We start from the raw sequence: 14329 nt of genomic DNA on the forward strand, positions 1-14329 counted from the left end.
GCCCCATGTCAGCATTATCTGTGCTGTCAGCATCAGAGCCTCCTTGGGATTCTCGCACTCTCTCTCTCTGCCCCTCCCCCACTCTCTCTTGCTCTCTTTCAAAAATAAGTACATATTGAGGGGGGAAAAAAACAAAAGATTGACTCAGATATTCTCACTCTGTACTCACTACTTTTCTGGACATAGCTTTCTTGGATAGTAGGTTTCCTTCAGCTACATCTTTTGTCATAGCAGGTTCTCTTCTCCTGAAGCTAACTTTTTAGAATGCTTCTCAGACTGTAAAACCATCTGAGACAATTTCACGCAGAATTCCAGAACTTATTTCATTCTTCAGTAATAGAAAGCGGAGTATCCATTTTCGCAACTGCAACATTGGAACACTACTCTGGACATCTTCGCTATGAAGAATGAATTTTGAAAAAATGCACACTGATCAATGAAGTAGCCACCTCTTAAGAAACAAACAAACAAACAAACAAACAAACAAACACCTTAGACAACTCAAGTTGGTTGTGCCCAAACCACAGCTATGAAGGTGGGATTCTGCATTGTTCAGAGAATGATCACATCTCCTACTGTCCACTCCGCCCTTCAGTTTTCCCTATCATTCTCCCCTTTGGGTTATCTCCTCTCTTCAGTCCTGCCAGGCAATTTGAACAGAAGACAGCCGTGGGCACATCAACTTAAAAACTTTTTAAGAAAAAGAATCAAGGTGGGGTGCCTGGATGGCTCAGCCGGTTAAGCATCTGACTCTTCATCTCAGCTCAGGTCGTGATCTCACGGTTTGTGGGTTCAAGCCCCATGTTGGGCTCTGCGTTGGCAGTGTGGAGCCTGCTTGGGATTCTCTTTCTCCCTCTCTCTCTGCCCCTCCCTTGCTTGCGTTCTCCTTCTCTCCCTCTCTCTCTCTCAAAATAGATAAATAAAAACTTTTTAAAAATTAAAAAAAAAAGAATCAAAGTGAATACTATCCATGCCTTTCCAACTTCTATAATTCTATTCTAATCTATCCCCAAATTCACCTTTCTTGTTATCAAACCTGTGCTCTTAGGATGTTTGGACAGAAGAAAGAGTCTACATCTCAGGATAAGGTTCATTATTTCTATTTCATCACAAGTCAGATATAATCATTATCAGGTTGTCATAGGTAAGTTTTTTAGCATTTAGCACTCCCTAGGAGTGATTAGATGCAATTACTTGACAAAATAATTGCCCAACATATGTCCCAATATAAAGAAACAATAGTACAAATTTTCCCTGGATATACCCATCTGTTCAAGTGCATCAGGGGATTCAGTGGTTCTCATACCTGGCCTATCAAAATTATGCTAGAATCAAAATAAAATAATGTTGCCCAGAACAATGAAGTTATATTTAAATACAGTACTGGGGCAATAGCTACTGATAATTCAGACACCAGAGGACTTGGAGCCCTCCTCATCCTGGGAGTAATGAAGAGGCTTTACAGCATCCATAACGCCCATCAAAATGGGCAAAAAAAGCAAGTGGTGCATACAAGTGAATTCTTCCCAGAAAGAACTATGGCCTCCAAAAGGTTAAGAACCATTCCTAAGGGATAGGAAAAAAGGACAGATACTGAAAGGAATTTGCTTCTTCTGACAGCTCCTTAAATCAGCTACTTGACCCAAATCACTGCACCTCATCCAGATCCCATGAAATTGGTTGTTCAGACCAAATTCCACAGAAAATTATTTGAGTGTCATTATTTTTGACCTTCTAGACTCTACCCATTTAGGGTCCTAGGTCCTGCCCGCTAACCAATTTCTCCAATCCACCCAGTGTAACAGAAAATAGATGATTAAACCAATTGTAATTTCAGATGAAGAAATGTCCTTTTCTTTCTGGGAGTACCTCTCTTCCATGTGTTCTAGAATCTTCCCTGTCCCATTTTGGTGAAAACTTTGCACTCACACTTATGTATCAATAAGTATATTTATTCCCTTCCCATGTACTTTTTCCACTTGACCCAACCACTATTTAAATCTGTCACCCAGACCTTTCCCACTTTGGTTTAACTTCTCAAAGAGAAGATCTTCCATTACTGAAATTTCTCTCACCATCATCTCCTTCCTTCTAAATTGCTCTCTTTAGTTATGACTCACCAGCAAATCCTCTTAGCCCATCCAAAGGCCACCCAGGGGTCCACCTTCCTCACTCAATCTGATCTAGTCTTTCTTTTTTAAAAATGTTTATTTATTTTTTAGAGAGACAGAGACAGAGTTTCCGGAGCAGGCTCTGCACTGACAGCAGCGAGCCTGATGCAGGGTTTGAATTCACAAACCATGAGATCATGGACCTGAGCTGAAGTTGGATGCTCAACCAACTGAGCCACAAAGGCGCCCCATTCCTTCTTTTTAATGTTTTTCTTCTCCTTTTGCTTCTTTGGACTTGCCCAACTGATTATCTTCCTAGATCCATGAGAACGCAGAGAGACAATCTTCATGTAATCTTTTTTTTTTTTTTTAAATGTACCCATTTTGAGAAAGAGGGAGCACGAGAATGCATGCATGCATGCACATGATCAGGGAAGGGGCAGAGAGAGAGGATCCTAAGAAGACTTTGCACTGTCAGTGCAGAGCCCAATGTGGGACTCCATCTCACGAACCAAGACAAAGACCTGAGCCAAAATCACAATTCAGATGCTCAACCGACTGAGCCGCCCAGGGGCCCCAATCTTCATGTGATCTTCTCTGCATTTCCATGGCTATGATGATTATCCAGACTCTCAGATAGTAAGTCTAGAAATTAGAGACCTCCAGCAGGCCCTTGAACTACCCCCTCACTGTATTTCAAAACACTCCAGGGAACTCCTGCATAATTTCCCTCAAATATCACCTGCAAGCACATCCCTGTTCTTGCTCAAATTTCCATCGAATCAAATAAAAAATTGCTAACTCAGTATTCAGATCACTCCATACATACCAAACTCCAATTCCTTATCAGGCCAAAGCCCATTTTTACCAAACCACTTAAAGTCCTCTGCTCCCTCTACCCAGTCTCCTTGCCAATCCACTTGTCTAAAGTTGGGCATGTCCTCACCACATACGGAATTCCCTTCCCCATCCTTCATGGCCAACTTACACCATCACTTCTTTTAAGTGCACTATGTTTAATCATCAATTATAGCTTCACTTTAGAGCACAGTATTTTGTATATGCTGCTCCTTAAAAGTTATAATTATTTCATCCAAGACATAAGAGTATGTATGTTCTGCCTTTCTTCAGTTCCACCTTTACCACTCACCAAACAGGGATCATGTTTTATCATTCTCTAACCTTACAAGATTGAAAGTCCCCCATGATGCTTAGTGTAGGTCCACACACATAGTACATGCTGTTGTAAATGCTTGCCAAATAGTAGTATTTGCCCAATCACCTAAATGCCTCCAGAAAGAATAAAATGATGAGCCTTATAACCTAGTTCACATTTGTTCTGTTCCATTTTGACCAGAAAGAATCAAAGACGTTCCAGTGATTGTTAGCGTCCACGATTCTTGTCATTCCTTTAGTCTCTCCAAAATAAAACTATTTGAATCAGCAGTATTGTTAAACTTATTATGGCTTTCCTAGATAGAATGGATGAAAGAAGGGAAAGTAAGCTTAATAGAGGAGGCCTCATCTACCTAATTAAAAAAAAAAAAAAAAAAACAACAACTCGGGCACCTAGGTGGCTCAGTTAGTTAAGTATCCAACTTCAGCTCAGGTCATGATCTCATGGCTCATGAGTTTGAGCCCCGCGCTGGGCTCTGTGCTGACAGCTCGGAGCCTGGAGCCTGCTTTGGATTCTCCCTCTCTCTCTCTTCCCCCTCCCCTACTCCCCCACTCCCTCCCTCCCCCCCATATAAACAAACAAACAGACAGACAGACAGACAAAAAAACCTCACTGAGCACACTTATACCTATGCCACGTCCTGCACGAGGCTTTGGGATCATAAAGATAAATATTACATGGTCCCTACAATGGAGGTGAAACTTCTACTACACATATAAAATAATTCTCTATACTGGAACTCAGAAAGAGGCCGAGAGAAAAAACTATAATTAGAGACAACAATCATTCCTTATACTCATATATCATTTTGGTGTTTATAATCAATTCATAATAGATTTTTTTAATTACATAAAATTACATATTGAAAATATGCCTCAATAAAAATGGCTACATAAAAAGATTTTCAGACATTCCAAATGAAGTAAATTCACCATGGCAGACCACACTGATTAAGATTATGACTAAAATAAATTATTCATGCTGAAGGAAAATGCTCCCAGAGGAAAGCATGGATATATAGGAAGGAATGAAGACCACTGGAAAGGGTAATGTGGGAATTACTTAAATAAAATTATTTAGAAAATTATAGAGTAATTTTCATATCTTTTTTAAAGACTACTGTTGGGTTTAAACATGTGTAGAAATAAAATACATGACAAAAATGTAAAAGATGGGAGACAGGAAATGGAAATACGCTATTATAAGGTTTTTTTTTAATGTTTATTTACTTTTGAGAGAGAGAGAAAGACGGAGAGAGGGAACATAAGTGGGGGAGGGGCAGAGAGAGAGGGAGACACAGAATCCAAAGCAGGCTCCAGGCTTTGACCTGCCAGCACAGAGCCCAACGCAGGGCTCAAACCCATGAACTGTGAGATCATGACCTGAGCTAAAGTCAGACACTTCACTGACTGAGCCACCCAGGTACTTCGATTGTAAGGTTTTTATAGTATGCTTGATACAGTATATTATTACTTGAACATTGACTACATTAAGTTGGTGATATAAATTGTAAACCACTAAAAAACAACACACAAAAATAGAGCTAATAAACAAATAATTGAGATCAAATGGAACCATAAGAAATAACTGATCCAAAAGGATGTAGGTAAAAAAGAAAATAAAGAACAAAACTATGAGAAAACAATAGCAAGATGACAGACATTTACCCAATGACATAAAAAATTAAATGAAATAAAAATGGTCAAAACCAAAAGGTAGAGATTGGCTGGCTGAGCGAAAAAGCAAGACTCAAACAAATGCTTTCTAAAGAAAACCAACTCTAAATATATAGACACAGAAAAATTAAAAGGATGGAAAAAGATGTAATATTCAAACACGGATCAAAGAAAGCTGGGATGGCTCGCTTAATATCCAAGTAGATTTCAGAACAGGGAATATTACCAGAGATAAAGATGTTCATTTCATAATCACAAAGGAGTTATCTCATTACAAAATATAAGAACCTTAAATGTATATGTACCTAAAGCAGAGCTTTAAAAGATATAACACCAGGGTGCCTGGGTGGCTCAGTCAGTTAAGAGTCCGTCCCACTCTTGACTTTGGCTCAGGTCATGATTTCAGTTTGTGGGATCAAGCACCATGTTGGGCTCTGCGCTGACAGCATGAAGCCTGCTTGGGATTCCGTGCTCACTCGCTCTCTCTCTCTCTCTCTCTCCCTCCCTCCCTCCTTCAAAAATAAATAATCATTTAAAAAATCAATAATAAAAAAAAAAACGATATAAAACCAGGAGTGCCTGGCTTGCTCAGTCAGAAGAGCATGCGACTCTAGATCTCAGAGTCATGAGTTCAAGCCCCATGCCGGGTGTGGAGATTACTTAAATAAAAACTTTAAAAGATATAAAACCAAACCAATAGAACTAGATGAATTCATATATTATAGCTAGAGATTTCAAGTGTCCACTCTCACTCAATGATTGAACAAGTAGAAAATCTCAGTAAGAAGATAGAAGACATGAACTTAATTACCTTGAAACTATTAACTAGCTTGACCTAATTTAGTTTATAAAACACTCCATCCTAAATAGCAGAATATACATTCTCTTCAAATACAAAATAGAATGTTCACCAGTCTAGACTATGATCTGGGCTACAAGAGAAACTGAAAAGAATTTAATTCCAACTCACAGTGGAATTGAATTAGACATCAATAACAGAAAGATAGCTGGAAAACCACCAAATATTTAGATATTAAGGAAAACGATGGGGCGTCTGGGTGGCTCAGTCAGTTAAGTGTCCGACTTCAGCTCAGGTCATGATCTTGCGGTTTGTGAGTTCAAGCCCCACGTCGGGCTCTGTGCTGACAACTCAGAGCCTGGAGCCTGCTTCGGATTTTGTGTCTCCCTCTCTCTCTGCCTCTTGCCTGCTCACATTCTGTCTCTCTCTCTCTCTCAAGAATAAACATTAAAAAAAATTTTTTTAAATAGATACTAAGCACAAGGCTTCTAAATATTCCAGGGGTCAGAGAAGAAATCCCAGGAGAAATTGGAAACTACTTTGAAATGAACGAAAATGAAAATGCGGTAGTGTATCAAATTTGTGGCCTGCAGCGGAAGGAGTACTTACAGGGAAATACACACCATTAAATGCTTACATTAGAAAAAAAGTGTCAAACCAATGTTCTAAATGTCCACCATGAAATAACGAGAAAAAGAAGATCAAAATACCCTAAGGCAAAGAGGAAGAGGGAAATAATAAAGATTACTACAGAAGTCAAACAGAAACCAAAAAGAAAACAGACTGATGGAAAACAGAGGAGAAAATGACGCAGGGTCGATACTTCAAGAAGGGTGAGTAACTTGGCTAAGTTCCACAGCTAGGAGCATTAGACCCGGTCACCCTGGGGAAAAAATCTCAGTCCCTTCCAGCATGGGAGGAGCCCAGGGGACTGGAAGTCTGGCTGAGGCAGGTCCCTCCCCAGCAGAGTCACCAGGTACTCAGATCCCTCTCAGCGGGGAGGTCTCACCCACGTGGGGAGAAGAGGAGAAAGCCTTGCGTAAAAGCAGGATTCCAATGTGCCAAACACACTTGGGCGCAAAAATAAAATGCCATTTCCTCAGCTGCACAGTGAAGCCCACAGCCTGGGTTCATTCTGTTGGTGGCTCATTTTGCTTCAGTCTGTCCGTTGCCCTTGGCCTTTGCCTACCTGCGCCCACCAGTCACTGTAGGACTGGGATCTATGGGCTCACATCAAATCAAGGGGGCCTGAGGGACAAACCGACAAAATCCCACCACAAGATAATTTACCCAGCCCTCAGCCATACGGTGCACACGGGACAGGAAACAGCCAGATCTGCAGCTTCTGTAACACAGACCAAGGCACGAAGGCATAGTTAGATTATTTTATTATCGGTGTTTAATGGCCCACACTGTGCTCTTTCTTCCCGCCGCTAGGCTCTGCGCACCTGTCTTTCAGCAATGACTGATCCACACGCCCGGCCTTGACCAACAGCCTCCGACGGCATGCAAGACGGGTCACCTTTCTCCTCAGACTCCAGGATTTTCTGCAGAAGCTTGGAATGGGGTGGACTATTTTTCTAGCTCCTGCTTCTCCGTAGCATCTCATAAACCTCAGATTCTTGGCCTATGCCAAGGTTGCCGAGAGGACAATGCTTCAATCTGGGAAGAGCATATGGAAATTCATTATGTGTCAGAAGTCAGAAATAATTCACCATGCGTTCCTCTCTGGTAAATATTAGACACAGATCTCAGGATATACACAGGTAATCACAATGCAGTAAACCCTCTCTTAAATTCAACAGATGGTTTGCCAAGGTTTCGAGGTATATTTGTCACCAGAAGCGGCTGCTGCTTCAATGCAACGTGTGTCTTCTGCCAAACGGTTTCGGCAATTCAGTTCCTTGTTGGCTTAGTCCCATTGGACAGAAATGCTTTACTTCTTTTCAAATTGATTCAGTGACATGGCATCAAGAGAATATTTAGAGGGAAGAGGGCAGTCAGCCACGACCTAACCATTACAACAAATCCCCTGATGCTCTCAGACCCTGACCACAGGCACTTGCCCACAGAGCAGAAACCACAGCGTTCCCTATAACCCACTGCACGTGTTTTCTCACGACCCCATACGTTCTATTTCTCATTTGCACCAAGTCCCTGGTTCCCCACCTATGAAATTGCCCATTGGTATGGTTTGTGATGCCCGCAGAGCAACAAATATAAATGCATTTTGTAATATGGAAAGTGCCATCAATGTAAGGGACCGTTACACCTGATGTGCTTTCTAGATGTTACTCTTTCCTCTAGAACAGGGCTCTTGGGGGTAGAAGAGGGAAGCAGGTGAGGGAGCCAACCTTCAGCACATGCCCACGGGACTGGGGACACCAGGCCACACCTGCCACACTCCTTTCTCCTGCCATTCCGAGCTCCGGGCATAGAACAACGGGGTCCGCAGAGCTGAAAAGTCTGCCTTAGTGGCCCATTATGGGGGAGAAGCTCTTTGGCGTCTGGCAGGAGGAGAACAGCCTGAGTCAGTCTGCTCTACGTTTAAAATCTGTCTCAGGGGCGCGTGGGTGGCTCAGCTGGGTTGAGTGTCTGACTCTTGATTTCAGCTCAGGTCATGATCCCAAGGTTGTGGGATCAAGCCCCATCTCAGGCTCCGTGCTGAGTGTGGAGCCTGCTTAAGATGCTCTTTCCCTCTGCCCCTCTCCCTAAAATAAAATGAAAATAAATAAAGTAAAATCTGTCTTGAATCCTGTGACTTCCCACCACTCCCACCCCCACCCCCTGTGCCAGTCTTTCCATTCCTTACCTGGACCGGGGCAGTAGCCTCCTACCTGGTCTGTTTATACTTCTGCCCACTATGGTGAGTTTTTGACATGGAATGCAAATCAACCATTTAAACGGGTAAGTCAGTTTAAGGTACGTCCCTGTGAAAAAAACTCTCCAAATAAATCCCACCTCAGAAAAAAAAAATCCAAAGTTTCTGTCATGGTTGTCAGAAGTGTTTTCCCAGGAAGTAAACTGTGACCCGGGGATCAGCGTAAGGAAAAGTTTATGAGGGGTGCCCTTGGGACCAAGACCTGGGGAGGGGAGGCGGGGGGAGAAGTTGGCTACGTACCGCCTAGAGGGAGGTCTTGGCGGACCCCTTCAAAGCTGTCCAGGGCTCGGGGCCCGGATATGCCTGCCTCTCCAGGCACTGGGCCACCTGGGAAAGGGAGCGCTCTTCAGCTGATGGACGTGGCCCTCCGCTGGCAACTCGGGGACCAAGTCCTCGGGTTCTGAAGGGGTATCCAAGTGATGCGACACTGTCAGCTTCGGAGAAATCTTCATGTGACTCCTCTAGGCCGCCCCTCCCAGGTTCTGGTGGGCCAGCCTTCCCTGTGGCAAGCTTGGGGAAGGTCAGTGGGATAAACAGCCCCTGCCCCCCAAGTTGGTAACTTATCATCATTACCTCGGTCTATTTCCCTTCACCCTCACCTAGCGATTCTGAGCATCTGAGGCTTACCTGATGGCAGGACCACCACTGGTCCCAGGCCCTTCTCAGGCTGCAGCTGCTGAACTTGTCTACCAGCCATTCAAATTCCACAGACTACCAAGAGGTGCCTGAGTTTAACACCTACGTGAGATCTATCCTGAGTTTGTGTCCCTCCAGAAAGGAGGGGGGCTTGGGGCACGTGGGTGGCTCAGTCGGTTGAGTGTCCAACTTCGGCTCAGGTCACGATCTCACAGTTCGTGGGTCTGAGCCCCACTTTGGGCTCTGTGCTGACAGCACGGAGCCTGGAGCCTGCTTTGAATTCTGTCTTCCTCTCTCTCTGCCCCTCCCCCACTCATGCTCTGTCTCTCTCTCTCTCAAAAATAAATAAGCGCTAAAAAAACCCCAAATAAAGGAGAGGGGCTTAGTGGCAGCAACCAGCTGGAAAGGGACTCAGGGAATATTCAAGGTCAACTGGTAAAGCTCTCCATCTATTATTTGAGAAGCATTCATTTCCTCAGATAAGTCCCAGAACAGTCAGATATAAAAGAAAACATCATTTCATTACAACATAACGAGGTTGATCTTATAGTAGCATCAGAGAAAGAGAATTTGGAGCAAGCTTCCAAGAAAGGTGAGAGTATGGCTCATCCAGAGGTCAAATTTCTCACACCTGGAGGCAAAAGGCCTGCAAATGTCAGAGATTTATTTTGGGAAAGCCCAAAATAAGAGGAGAGAGGCCTCGGAAATCCCATCTGGCTTCAGACAGGAAACAGAGCACATGGTCAAATGATAGAGAACGCCACACCGCCTCAGTGTCTATAAATTTATTGAGTAAAAACAAAATCAACGTCACACATATTAAATTTGGTTTGGTTCTAATTTGGCTGATGTCCATTTGCGGCAGAGATGAACCGAGGTGAAGAGAAGACCCCGGGATGCTGGCAAGGGGGCCACCGAACGAAACAACCTCCTGTTAATCGTACAAGCAGGTGTCACAGGGCCAGCGAGTCAGTTAGCAGAGGCAGGCAGACATGGTGTTTAAGGAGCAGGGATAACACCAAAGTTGGCAAGAACTCGGAGGGGAGGAGAGGGCCAGGGCAGCGAGAGGACAAGTCGCGACAGGTGCAGGTCTGCCGGTTCACTTGGGGAACACGGTGACCACGTCGTAGCCCTCAGGGGGTGTGACCCGCTCCCGGGCGTGCTTTTCACAGTAGATCTGATCCTCCACAAAGAAGTGGCCCTTCTGTTTCAGGTTGGTGCCACAGTCAGTGCACACGTAGCATTCAGGGTGGCGGTGACGGTCCCGCAGCTTCACAAACACACCGCTGCAGGAGGGAGGCAGGACAGGGCTCTGTTAGTGACAGGCACCTGAAGGAGGCACTGTGGCCGGGGCGTCCTTCCCCGAGGCCCATCAGAGGGCAGGTCAGGGCCTCAGAATGGGCCCCCACTCATAAAGCAGCTGCTCATTCCTGGGGTCTCAGACATTCCTCTTGAAACCCTCCCGCTCCGACAGAGCAGCCCTTCCTGGGTTTACACGTTCACACTGTGAGGGGTCCGTGGCCAAGGGAAACCTGTACACCTGGCTCTGGACCAAGGCCTCCTTGGCCTCTCTGTTCCATTTTCCAGGCGGGACTTTCACCCCATCACACCCAAAATGCACAACGTCCGGCACCTGCCGCATTTTCTTGCTTTACCCAATCTGCAGGGCCTCCCACGCCCGGGGAAGGCAGGTACTCACACGATGCCAGTGCCGCATTTGTCACACATGGGCAACTTCTGGGCGTTTCCAATAGATGCAGCCACTTTGGTGACCGGAGCCTTAACACTTCTGAAACCTGAGGGCTTGTTGGGGTCTCCTACAATGAGGAAAACACTTGGGTTGGCCAGGAAGGGTGGGACTGCAGAAGTTTCATTTAGTTCTTTCAGAGTCACTTACACATACGTTCCAGCAAGTTCCTGGGCACCGCAATCAAACAGACCTGACTCTGCTGTGTGGCCCTGGGCAAGTTACTTAATCTCTCTGGCCTCCCAATTTCCTTTTCTATAAAACAGGAGATCATTCTTCCCTCCATAGTGGTACAAAAAAATTAAAAAATACAAAGCCTTTCCACAGTACATGGCACAAAGCCCTGAAACAAATGATAGTTCATTTTGATTAAATGCATGCATATACTGATACGGGAACTTAAAAATGACTTACACAGTTGGAATAAGTAAATAAAAACATTATCTGATAATCAAAAGACAATGTATTTAGATGCCAAAATAAACCCACATCACAAGGGGGCGCCTGGGTGTCTCAATCGGTTAAGCATCTGACTCTTGGCCTCAGTTCAGGTCATGAGCTCACAGTTCGTGGGTTCGAGCCCTGTGTCAGGCTCTGTGCTGTCAGCGCGCAGCCTGTTTGGGATTCTCTTTCCCTCTCTCTCTGTCCCTTCCCTACTCGTGCTTTCTCTCTCAAAACAAATAAACCTAAAAAAAGAAAGAAACCCACCTCACAAGTGGTACAAAGTCATTCCAGTAGAGCATCTATCTATAAGCAGCCAGATAAAAACCACCTGCTACAGAGACAGCAACCTCCCTGCAGTCAGCCCTGGATGGATAATTGAAGCCCCCGGTTGATGGGTGCCTAACTGCAGCCCAGTTCATCACGCCTTCAGAGCCCTCTATCATGGCTTCTATTAACAATGGCAAGCTATTAATATTACTATTATTGCCATCTATTCGGCTGGCAGTATTGTCATTCGTCAGCTATTTACACATCTCTGTGACTGGACTGCAAATTAGTGGACCATGACCCTGTTTTACATACTTGGCAAGATTCCACAGAGCCTAGCCTTGGGCTTGGCAAATAGCAGAGGTTCAATAAAAACGCAGAAGTGAGTGAAATGCCATGACAAATGCTCGCTGGTCCCCACCCTAGTCTGACATGTTTTGGCCCAAGAAGCCATAGAAATCTCTACACCTGTGGTTCTGAACAGGCATCTGTGAACATCCCAGGCACCAGAAGAGACTCCCAAAAATTCACAGACCAGGCTCGTAGCCAGAGCCGCTGACCAAACATCTCCAGGTGCAGGGGTCCCAGGAGATCCTACTCTATATGTCCCTGGTTAAAACCCACTTCTTCAGACTAAAGCAGCTCTTCTCAAATTTTACTGTGCATCAGAGTGATCTGGAGAACTCACTAAAATGCAGCTCGCTGGGTCCCATGCCGAGTTTCTAAGTCAGTAGGCCTGGGGTAGGGCCTAAGAATTTGCATTTCTAACAAGCTCGCTGGTGCTGCTGCTGATGCTGCTGGTCCAGGAACCACACTTTGAGAACCACACAAGAGCAAAAAAAAAAAAAAAAAAAAAAAAAAAAAAAAAAAAAGAAAAAAAAATGGTTCTCATGTAAGGTGAGGAGGTAAGAGTCATCCTATAGCTGTAGCCAGGCTGGGCAATCCTGAGCTGACAAATGAGGGCCCTGTTTCTCTCGTCCTTTTAGAAAATGAGTCCCCACATATTGACTGGTGCTTCTGAACCAAAAATTGAGAGGAATTCAAGTACGGGGCATTTATAACTGGCTGGGATGGTAGGCTGTTTATTTTGTTACAATTATCTATACCCTCCCTACCCTTACCATGCATCTAGGTCAGTAGATCTCTACTGGGCGGGGGGGGGGGGGGGTGATTCTGTCCTCTAGGGATCAGTTTTGCTCATCACAACTGGAGGGCAGTGCTTCTGGCATCCAATGGGTCCAGGCCAGAGATGCTGCTAACTTGCTAACTGTCCTAAAATGCACACAACAGCCCCACCACAAGGATTTATCTGGCCCCAAATGTCAACAGCACCAAACCGAGAAACCCCACTCTCCGTGGAGTATATCCCATGGACCTCGGGTTTGGCCACATGACTTGCTCCGGCCAAGGGAAAAGTGAGATGTAAGCCCTGATCTGGGAGAAGCATGAGGTGCATTTGGGTGGTTTGGTCCTGTCCCCATGGAGCTTCCGGCCTCTGCCCTAAAAACAGCAAGCTCCAGAGAGTGACACCTCCCCCTGCTGGGCTCTGGGATGGGAGGACTCCTGGAGCCAGGCCGGGCCCAGCCAGCAGCCCTCCTGTAACAGGAACAAGAAATGCATTGGCTGCTGCAGCCCACTGCTGGCTGATGCAGCCTGACAGCTAGCCTGGGATATTTTGTCACCTTACAGAGAAGAGCAAGAGGGAATATTTGAAAGCAGCCTGTCTTAAAGGTCCCATCATGGGTGTTGATGGCACGGTCTCTCGGGGCTCCCCCATCAGTGCCGGGAACTGATCAACACAGATGTCCAGCTGGCAACACATGAGAAGGGGCAGATGTTAGGAGGCTCCAGGGTTTCCGCTGTTTTCAGCCATAAGCTCTACAAATAGGCTTCGGGAAGGCTTGGTGCTGCCCCATTAGCGGCCTTTGGCACTTTGCTTATCCTAAGTCCAAAGTCCCCTTTTGCCTTTCCAAACCTTCCTCCTTCCTTGGCCACAGTCCTGACTTTATTATACTTTCTGCATTAATTGTGATTTTAAAAAATATTGCATTAAAGTATAATTTTTGTCTTGGCTGTTGAGTTTTTGTGGTGCTCCCTTAAATTCTGTACCCAAGGCAAAGCCTCCCTCCTGTCACTCTAATCCTGGCTCCCTCTGGGGATCTCAGAAGGGCCTGGGTGGCCAGCTTCATACCTCTAAGCATCCCCAAGAGGCTTCTCCCTCATCTGCGGGCCCCTGTTGCTAGAGCCACCCGGGCTGCCGCCTACCCCGTGAAGGAAGGACATGCGGTGTCTCTGTGCACCCCAATGGCTTGGAAGGGAAACTGTGCCCAGGGAACCAGTTCAGTGAGGTCATGGTCTCACACGATGGGGCTGTTTTTCACATAATGCATTCCGTCTGCTGACTCGGTCAGTAGAACATGGGACTCTGGATGTCAAGGTCATGAGTTCGAGCCCCGGGTTGGGTATAGAGAGAACTTAAAAAAATAAAAACAGGAAGGAAGTTCGGGGGAGGGAGGAAAGGAAGGAGGGAGGGGCAAAGGGCGGAAACGGCACAGGGGGAGGAGAGGCAGCTGTGTGCTGGACAAAGCCAG

General features: G+C 45.4%; 2 protein-coding genes across 4 annotated transcripts in view; both read right to left on the reverse strand.

The window, feature by feature from the left end:
* The window catches only part of LOC131493119 (cytochrome P450 2C21-like), a 47631-nt gene extending 38017 nt beyond the window's left edge, over positions 1-9614 (reverse strand). The window contains exons 1-2 of one of the 3 annotated variants that reach the window (XM_058697285.1): positions 7212-8501; positions 7054-7108 (exon numbers count right to left, since the gene is read on the reverse strand). The gene's annotated coding sequence lies outside the window, so the exon portion shown is untranslated. Of the gene's footprint in view, positions 1-7053 lie in introns of all 3 variants that reach the window. The other 2 variants (XR_009252472.1, XM_058697284.1) reach the window with 2 other exon arrangements.
* A 435-nt stretch (positions 9615-10049) lies between these two features.
* PDLIM1 (PDZ and LIM domain 1) overlaps positions 10050-14329 on the reverse strand; it is a 47853-nt gene continuing 43573 nt past the window's right edge. Inside the window, exons 6-7 of the mRNA XM_058697286.1 lie at positions 10980-11097; positions 10050-10566 (exon numbers count right to left, since the gene is read on the reverse strand). Coding sequence (XP_058553269.1) covers positions 10380-10566; positions 10980-11097 — 305 coding nt within the window. The 3' untranslated portion in view covers positions 10050-10379. The remainder of the gene's footprint in view (positions 10567-10979; positions 11098-14329) is intronic.

This window comes from Neofelis nebulosa, chromosome 13, assembly GCF_028018385.1.
Source record: "Neofelis nebulosa isolate mNeoNeb1 chromosome 13, mNeoNeb1.pri, whole genome shotgun sequence".
NCBI classification, from domain to species: domain Eukaryota; kingdom Metazoa; phylum Chordata; class Mammalia; order Carnivora; family Felidae; genus Neofelis; species Neofelis nebulosa.